Source organism: Elephas maximus (genome assembly GCF_024166365.1).
Source record: "Elephas maximus indicus isolate mEleMax1 chromosome Y unlocalized genomic scaffold, mEleMax1 primary haplotype SUPER_Y_unloc_1, whole genome shotgun sequence".
Lineage (NCBI taxonomy): Eukaryota > Metazoa > Chordata > Mammalia > Proboscidea > Elephantidae > Elephas > Elephas maximus.
Window position 1 is genome coordinate 3,255,550 of NW_026060237.1, and position 9,235 is coordinate 3,264,784.

The following is a 9,235-nucleotide window of genomic DNA, read 5'->3' on the forward strand; positions in this document are numbered from 1 at the left end:
CCATTTCTGTTTAACAAGCAGGCTGATGGGGGAGGGGCTTCACGGTCGTGGTAGGTGGTCTTGAGGCTCCACAGGGAATGTGATGGGGAGAGCTCGGAAAGAGGATGCTTCCAGCCCCACCCGTTAATGCGAGACTGCCTGCGAGCAGTTCTCCTGGAGATCAGATGTGACAACAGGGTTTCTGGCTGGGTGGAGTGAGGAAACGCATGGTGCGGGCCCCCCCATGGGGCACCACGTCATGAGTTTTCCCCAACTGAGGAGCCGCGCACAAAACTTGTTGCCCTCCAGTTGATTTTCACTCATAGCGACCTTAGAGGACAGAGTAGAAATGCCCCATAGAGTTTCCAACGAACGCCTGGTGGGTCTGAACTGCCGCCCCTTTGGTTAGAAGCAGCAACACTTAGACACTACGCCACCAGGGTATCCAACTGAGGACGGAGAGTACGCCACCAGGGTATCCAACTGAGGACGGAGAGACAAATGAGTACCTCTGGAGGGAGGCACAGTAGAGATGAGCCACCACGTGCCTGTAGGTGCAGCCTGGACCTCCTGCAGCGCTAATGACCAGGGTCCAGCCACGTTCCATCTGGAAGGCCAAGATGATTCCCTCTGTCCTGTGCAGGGCGCCCTCTGCAGGCTGGCCCTGGTAGTGCAGAGGCTGCCCTGAGTCTGAGCGAGGCAAGGGGCGGGGTAGGAGTAGGGGCAGTCTCCGCCCCTGGCCGTCACTGATTGGTTGCGTTTGGTGACGTCACCAGTGGCGCGACAAAGCCTGTTACTGCCAAGTGCGGGGATTCTCTCCAGAAAGACCTGCTGACACCCAACGTCGCTCTCCACGAGCAGAGAATTTTGAGAAGAGGGAACGACCAGGGCCAGGTGCGTCTACCGTCCCCGGGAGGTCTTCACCCCCACAGCCCTCGTCCAGCCCACATGACGAGCGTGGCGCGGCCTGGGGAAGGCAGGGCTGCCCGGGGAGGCTGGGAGGACAGCGGCCTGCGAAGTGGCCCTTTAAAAAGACGGTACCCGGGGTGTCCCGGGGAGCAGCCCCCGGAGAGCTGTAGCGCCAAGATGGAGCAGGCCGCAGCGGGTGCGCAGGCTCAGGACGAGATGTCTGAGGAGGCTGCCATTTTCTGTGGGGTGCTGGTAGAGGAGAGCGGGGCCTGGGGGAAAGAACGGAGGTGCACGAGGAGAAGGTGGTGGTGGTGGAGGACATAACTGAGGAGGTGGAGGTCGTGACCGTGGGGGACGGGGGACGAGGAAGAACAGGAACAGGCGGAGGAGCAGGAGCAGCGCGAACAGCCCCAGGCCGAGCAGGCCCAGTCTTCGCCTGGACCCTTCAGCACCCAGCGCTTCCTGGAGGCCTTGGAGGCCCTGGAGGCCCTTCAAATGGAGATAGGGCCTATGAACGCCAAGGCCAACAGGGACTACTTTCGCCTGAGGAGTAAGCTGGTGCAGAGTTGTAAGCCACACCTGAACCGCAGAAGCGCCATCATCCAGGGCATCCCAGGATTCTGGGTCAAAGCAGTATCCTTTCAGTGGGAGCTCCGACGGGTGGGAGGTGGATGAGGGAAGAGGGTTAAAAGAGCAGAAAGGTGGGCGGGGAGGGTGCGTGGTGTCCAGAGGGTACACAGGTGGGGGAATAGAGCCAGGGCAGCATCTACACTAAGAGAACCCTGAGGCGGGGACTGCAGGTAAATCTTCTGGCCCTGTCCTGAGAAGGGCAAACCTTCCCAGGGCCTAGGACCAGAGGCCACAGGGAGCATAAGAATACCTTTGATGACCGGAATGTCCATGCCAACCAGTCACCAAAAAAAAAAAACAAACCCAGTGTCGGGGAGTCGATTCCTACACGTAGCAGCCCTAGAGGACAGAGTAGAACTGCCCCATAAAGCTTCCAAGGAGCGCCTGGTGGATTGGAACTGCCAACCCTTTGGGAAGCAGCCCTATCACTTAAGCACCCCACCACCAAGGTTTGTAGTCAGCCACTACCAGTTTCACATCTCCAAAAGGCAAATTTCTTGTTACTCAGGTTTTCTTTGCTGAGCAGCTGTTGTTTTTTACATGGCCTCAGCACCCCACCCCAGAACACACCAGCCAGCTCCAGCTTCTGCATCCACAGCCCCCTCTCCACAGCCCCCACATATGTGCCCTCTCATTGCCTCATAGGAATCTGTCAGAGCTTCAAACAGAGCCAGGCACCCATGGATAGTGCCTGGGGCTCATCTAGGACACATGATATCAAGGGTTTGCCCCCAGCATCCTGACTGAGGACCAGAGACAGCCACAGGAGAGCCAGGACACCCCACATGCAAACAGTAGCAGTGTCAGGCTAGATCACAGCACATAGGCAGGTATCAGGAGTCTCAGGAGACAGACTATGTGTGAACCTACAGATAGCTTCACATGAGCAGAAAGGGCAGGGCAACACTAGGCCCCAAGATGCATATGTTGCTGGACCACAGTTGAAGGGGAGTGTGGGTGGGTGTGGCAATGACAGGAGGTCTGGGAGACTGCCTGCCCCAGCCACTGGTTGCTGGCCAGGTGTGCTCATCTGTTGTGACCTCTTCTGTGCCTGGCCTCGGAAAGCTCCTTGACCCCATACAGATTGCGAACCACCCCCAGATGTCAGCCTTGATCAGTGAGAAAGATGAAGATATGCTCAGCTACCTGATCACTTTGGAGGTTAGACCCAGAGCTCAGTTGGGGAAGGAGAACTAGAAAGGATTCATCCATAGAAACAGGCATGGGCTAGTCTCCCCAGAAGGGGAACTCTCCTAAAAAAGACATCTCACCTTTCTCGTCTGCTCATTTCTCCCAGGTGGAGAATTTCATCCATCCCAATAATGGCTGCAAAATCACATTTTTTTTTCGGAGGAACCCCTATTTTTGGAATGAAGTGATCATTAAGGGATATGACATTACCGTCACTGGTAAGAAGTGGCTCCCTTGATGAATGGAGAGAGTGTCAGAGGTGTTTTGAGGGCCAACATGATCTAGGCCTTTCCCTCTGTTCCTGTATTTCTCCAGGATATACGGCATTTTATTCCACTCCAATCCAGTGGTTCCAGAATTATGAATGTGAGGCTCACAGCCGCAGGCATCATGACACCAGCGTTAACTTCTTCAACTGGTTCTCTGTTCCCGACTTCTCAGGGTATAACAGGATTACTGAGGTATGCCTGTGTAGATAAGGTGAGACATGGCCTCCACGTGTTCCCAGTTACTTTGGAAATGAGTGCTGACCCTGCATGATCTTTCTATTTGCACTACCAGATCATCAGTGAGGACCTATGGATTAATCCCCTGAAGTACTACCTGAGGGAGGACAGAACCATGATAGGAATGGGGAGAGATCAGGTGAGGATCATGGTACGGGCCATTGACATGAGTGTTGTCTGGGGACCTAGGCGCATCTTCTAGAGACAGTCTGAGACAGGAACATTGGAGAAATGTAGTGCGAAATAGGCTATAGCTAGGGAAACTTAATCTCAGTGAGAAGTATAACTGCCCATGAACACTCAGAGAGAAGTAAGGATGTATTATTAATATGTGTTCCCTGGACTATCATTTCATGGTTATGAAAGCACCCTCAGCCCTCCTGCCACCGGTGAAAGTCTGGCTCATGCTCAGGTCCACCTAGCATCCTCCCACCAATATCCATAAATCTTTATGAGTGAGTCATCCTTAGAATTTACATTTCCATGAGGCAGCTGTGCAAGATTGTGGAGAATAATTTTGAATTTATGTGGGAGGAAATGTAATAGATCACAAATATGGAAGGGACAGTCCATGAGGAGTTAACACGGTATATAATACATTTCAGTGAATATATGTTATGTGTCTGTGTGTGTGTGTATGTGTCATCAAGGCCACTCCCAGCACGAGGCATGAACATGATGCAACATCAAACTTCACCTAAAGGAGGAAAAAAAAGAAAAATCCAAGAAGCCACTTTAGATTTGGAAAGGAATAATCAGCACGGATCCTGTGAACAGGAGAGAAATGAAGAAGCAATTGGATGGTAGAAGATAAAAAGGGACTGAGATGCTGATAAACCTTGAAGAATATTGAAAAATAGACAATTCCAAGTGTCTGTCTGTGTCTAAGTGTGAGTCCATGTGCTAGGTAGATGGTGACTTCAAGGATTAAAACAAATCCTGACATTGGACTTTTGAAATCACTGCTCAGGAGGTTTCAGTATATAGGGGGAGGCAGGACTATAAAGCTAGAGGGAAGGGATTCAACAGGCTTTAGGATACCAAATGAGGACACATTTCTTTCCACAGGACAGTAGCTGGGATTAGGAGGAGAAAGAGATAGCAGTTTATTGGGGACTTAAGTTTTTTTATTGAAAAAGTATAGGATGGGCTTAAAGAGCAGGGTCTGGCAGTCTGGTAACATTTCAGTGGTACCTCTTGGGTATATTCACACACATTAAGGTGATAACAGACAGAGGAAATTTTAAACTTTAGTTCACTGTTGAAAAAAGTGTTCTCCAAATTAAATGCAGAATCCTCTGGAGAGACTAATAACTAGTATATTACTGCCCGTGTTCCAAGAAACAGTTGGAAATTTTAGGGATGAATTTTAAGTAGGGACTAGAGGAAGGGGGAGAGAGAGGGGTAGGAGGAGGTGGTAAAGCTGGGTCTTTTATGATATCATTTAATAGGAGAGAATGACAGCCATGGACATTGCCATATTCAAATCGTCGTAAGGCAATCACATAACTCCTCCAGACCAAGCACCCTGGACTACACGCGGACAAGGGCATAGGAGGGCAGGAGCCAGAGGGCTTACCTAAGGGAGCGGGGCAACTGACCTTGTGTCTGGGAAAATTCTTTTCTAAGCCAGAGAAAGTCATGCTTTCCTCATTTTCTCCTTAGGAAACAAAGTTCTCTCTGATAAAAGCCAGGCAGCCATCCCCTACAAGCTGGATAACTCCACCATCTCTGAACTGAATAATGCAATCTCCATTTGTTGTTGTTAGGTGCCCATGAATCGGTTCCCGCTTTGGGGGGACCCCAGACTACAGAGTAGGACTGCTCCATAGTGTTTCCAAGGAGCGGTTGGTGCATTCAAACTACTGACCTTTTGGTTAGCAGACAAGGCTTAACTATTCCCCAGTGGGACTCCAGACAGTTTGTTATGCCCCAGATATTTTCTACGACACCTACTTTACACTTAAACATAGGGTTTTTTTTTCTTTTTTTTTGTCCTATTTTTTTCTAATGTTCAACATCATGCAGTGTGCGGTATTCTCGTCTGATAGTGGGACTGTCCTACAAATATTTCTGCAAACACCCAGAGCCACTATACCACTGCAGAAGTGGAAGGTAGTCCATTTTGACAGTTGGGTACAGCCATTCTGGTCATGATACACCTTGTTGTCAGATCCTACCCAAGATCACTCAGGACTTTTGGTGAATACCCACCAGCCCCACGCATTACTTTTGTATCTGGGAGAACAAACAGCTTCTTGAATCACCCACTGAGACTCGATCTTGCCCAATTCCAGGTAAGCTTGAGGAGTCCTGATACTAGCCAGATGGTGACCAAAGAGTTGGGCGTGACACCAAGGACTTCAGGAATATGCCACAATGCAGCCAATGCTATAAATGGTTACTTGGACTCCCTTATGAACTTTTTAACACACAACGGCACAGAGACTCAAACAAGACTGATAGATTTGCCGGTGCACACACTGGGATTTCCCTAGCAGCTCCCACTCTCAGGCCAACAAGTATAGGAGAAGGGTTACACAATGGAGTCCATTTTGGGCCTGCTTTAACCTTCCCTGGCATTACAAAGAGCAAGAGAGGAAGAAAGGCAAACACACAGGCAAGAAAGTAATAAGAGAGATACACAGAGGGACACAGAGAAGGATGAAGTATGGGAAATGACCAGCCTACTGTGGGACCCGAATTCCCTGCCAATGATTTGGTCAGAGGACACCAAAGCTCCTCCCTGGGTACTTTTGCTGAGGAGCGGTAGCATGGCCTGGCGACTGAATCCTCTGAATTGCTGCAGTTAGGTTGTCAGATAAAGTGAGTCACTGGGACCAAAGTCCTGTCAGGTTTGAAATTCCTTTCATTCCTTCCTTTTTTCCTTTTTCTTGGTTTCTTTATTTGCCACCCCCCACCCCAAGACCCACACTTTGCCTGTCTCTTTCTTTATCCCATGCATTCTTTCTTCCTTGTCTCCGCAATGCCTCTCCATCTGTTTCATCTCTGTGTCTCGCTTCCTTCTTTCCTTGCTACCATTTCTGTTTAAGATTCAGTCTGTTGGAGCCAGGGCCTTCAAGGTGGCCTTAGGTGGGCCCATGCAGAAGTGTGTGGGAAAAGTAGTGAGAGAAGGAGGCCAACTTCAACACCCCAAGGGACATGTGAGGAAGAACCATGGTTGTGGGGTAGTAGGGGTGGGTGTGGCAATGATAGGAGGTGTGGGAGACTGTCTATCCTAGCCACTGGTTGCTTCCCAGGTGGGCTTTGACTGCTGCTAGCCCTTCTCTGCTTGGCCTCTGAAAGCTCCTTGACCCCATGCAGAGTATGAACCACCGAGATGTCAGCCCTGATCAGTGAAGAAGTGGAAGACAGGCCTGGCTACATGATCGATTTGGAGGTCAGGCCAGAGGTCAGGTGGGGAGGGGAGTGGGAAAGGATTTGTTCATGAAAACAGACAAGGGCAGGGCTTCCTGAAAGGCAGGTCTCCTAAAAAGATGTTTTTGCTGTCGCCATCTACTTCTTTCTGCTGTGTGGAAAAGCTTATCCATCCTAATAACCAATGCAAAAGCCACATTTCTCTTTCAGAGCAACCCCTATTTTCAGAATGAAGTCATCATTAAGAGTATGGCCTTAACATCACTGGTAAGAAGTGGCTTCCTTGATGGGTAGGGGAGAGTGTCACCATGACCCAGCCCCTTCCCTACATTCTCCTTTTTCTCCCAGGTGTACACCATCTCATTCCACTCTAACCCAGTAGTTTCAGGACTGTCAACATGAGGCTCAGAGCTGCAGGCATCATGACAGCAGCCTTCACTTCTTCTACTAGTTTTCTAGTCTGAACTTCTGAGGGTATATCAGGATTGCTGAGGTGGGCCTCTGTAGGTAGGGTTAGAAATGGCTTTGGTATGTTTGTAGCTGCTTTGGAAATGAGGGCTGAACCTGGCATAATCTGTCATGTTTCTACTATCAGATCATCAGTGAGGACCTAGGCATTAATTCCCTAAAGTACCACCTGAGGGAGGAAGGAAGCAGGAGAGGTGCTGGAGAGAATAGGTGATGAAGAGGTGAGAATTTCATTGTGTTGTGCATAGAGTTGCCCTGAGGTGGAAGGGACACGAAGCCATCTATTGATAACGACATGAAAAGTGGAGATTGAGTCCCTAATGAAAAACTGATTCACAAAGAAGAGCCATCCATATGGCTTCATGGATGGATTCTACCAAACATTTAAAGAATTAGCACAAATCCTTCTAAAATGTTTCAGAAAACTGAAGAAGAGGGATCACGTGTCACCTCATTCCATGAGGCCAGCATTCCTCCAAAAAAAGAGCATAGAAAGACATTGCTAATAAATTAGTGACCAGTTTGTTTTATGCTCATGTAAATGTAAAGTTATTTTGTACTAAACTTTGAATCAGTTTTAAGTGCAAATGTTTTAATGATTTCCTTTCAGAATGTATATTACTGGTGCAGAGAAATACACTGGACTTAGTTCATTTTGATACTGTGTCCTACGATTTTAACTTATTTACTGTCTCTGATGCTTTTGTTTTTCTTTTTTGTGGATTTTGTAGAATTTTTTTATCATAAATTTATATTATATGTGGAAGGAGATCGTTTTGCTTTTTCACTTCTGATTTGATGCCATCTATATCTTGCTAAATTTCTCTGGCTAGAGCTTTGGGCGTACTGTTGAATACAGATGGCAAAAGCAGGCGTCCTGCTTTTGTTCTTGGCAATAGTGGGGTGTTTCTAGTACTTATTGAACGCGATGCTAGTTTGGGGTTTTTAATTTTCTCCTGAGGTTAAGCATCCTTCTATTTCTAGTTTGAGGGTTTTCATCATGAAACACTGCTGGGTTTCGTCCAGTTTGCTTCTGTACTGAGATGATGTAAATTTGCTCTTCGTTCTCTCAATGTGCTGTATTATGCGTATGAATTTTTACATATTCAGCCAACTTGTATGATGGTATTCCCATCAAACCTTCTGTTTGAACATGGAAAATAATCCTGTAATTATCTGCCGGATTTTGCTAGTATTCTCTTCAGGATTTTTGCAGGCATATCCATAAAACGTATTTCTATGTAGTTGTTTTGTTGTTTCCCTACTGGTGTATTTTTCTAGCTTTGATATCAAAGTAATGTTAGACTCATAGAATGAGATAGAAAGTGTTCTCTAAGGTAGTCCTTTTGGAAGACCTTTACTTTGGCTCATCTCTTGGTGTTTTACTTTTCCACTAAGATGAACAAGAGAAAAGTGGTAAGACTGCACCTCATTGATAGAGTAGTCTTGGCAGTCATTCTGTTCTCATTCCTCTTCTCAAGTGGGAGACTCTCAGGGTTCTCCATTCAGTGTAATGCTGGCTGTTGTTTTTTTTATATAAGCACCTCATTCATTTTCAAAAATTTCCCTTCTATGCATATACTGTGACAATTTTTATTAGGAAAGGGTGTTGAATCATATCAAACACCTTTTCTCCATCTATTGAGACAATCATGTAGCTCTGTTACTTTGCTGTCATTGTGGTGTGTTACACTGATAAATTATACAATGTTGAATCATCATTGTGTACCTGCGATAAATCCAAACTGTTCATGGTATATAATTCTTTTAATATGTTCCAGTTTTCTGCTCACCAGTATTTTATTCAGAATTTTTTTCGTGTATATTCATGAGGGATACTGGTCTGTGGTTTTTGTGTTGTTTTGTTGTTTCCTTGTCTAGCTTTGAAATCTGGGTTATCTTTCCTTTATAGAATGACTTATGGAGTATTGCTATCTGTTCTATAGTTTAGAAGAGTTTGAGGAAAAAGGTGTTGCTTTTTCTCTGAATATTTGGTAAAGTACGCCAGTTAATTAATTTGGTCCCATGATTTCTTGTTACTGGAAAGTTTTAGCTTCAATCTCTTCTCTTATGAGTTTGTTGAGATTTTCTACCTCTTTTTTGTTAGCTTAGGTATGTGTTTCAAGGGAACAACCCATTTTATTTACATTTTAAATTTTTTGGAATACAACTTT

At 46.8% G+C, this 9,235-nt stretch overlaps 1 protein-coding gene across 1 annotated transcript; it reads left to right on the forward strand.

Annotated features, from left to right (window-relative positions):
* Positions 1–511: 511 nt before the first annotated feature.
* Positions 512–3,417, forward strand: LOC126069897 (testis-specific Y-encoded protein 3-like). The gene is made up of 7 exons (XM_049873541.1): positions 512–646; positions 802–1,140; positions 1,255–1,521; positions 2,602–2,679; positions 2,816–2,927; positions 3,025–3,170; positions 3,271–3,417. Exons 1-7 carry the CDS (start codon positions 512–514, stop codon positions 3,415–3,417), a joined length of 1,224 nt encoding a protein of 407 aa, XP_049729498.1.
* Positions 3,418–9,235: the final 5,818 nt, after the last annotated feature.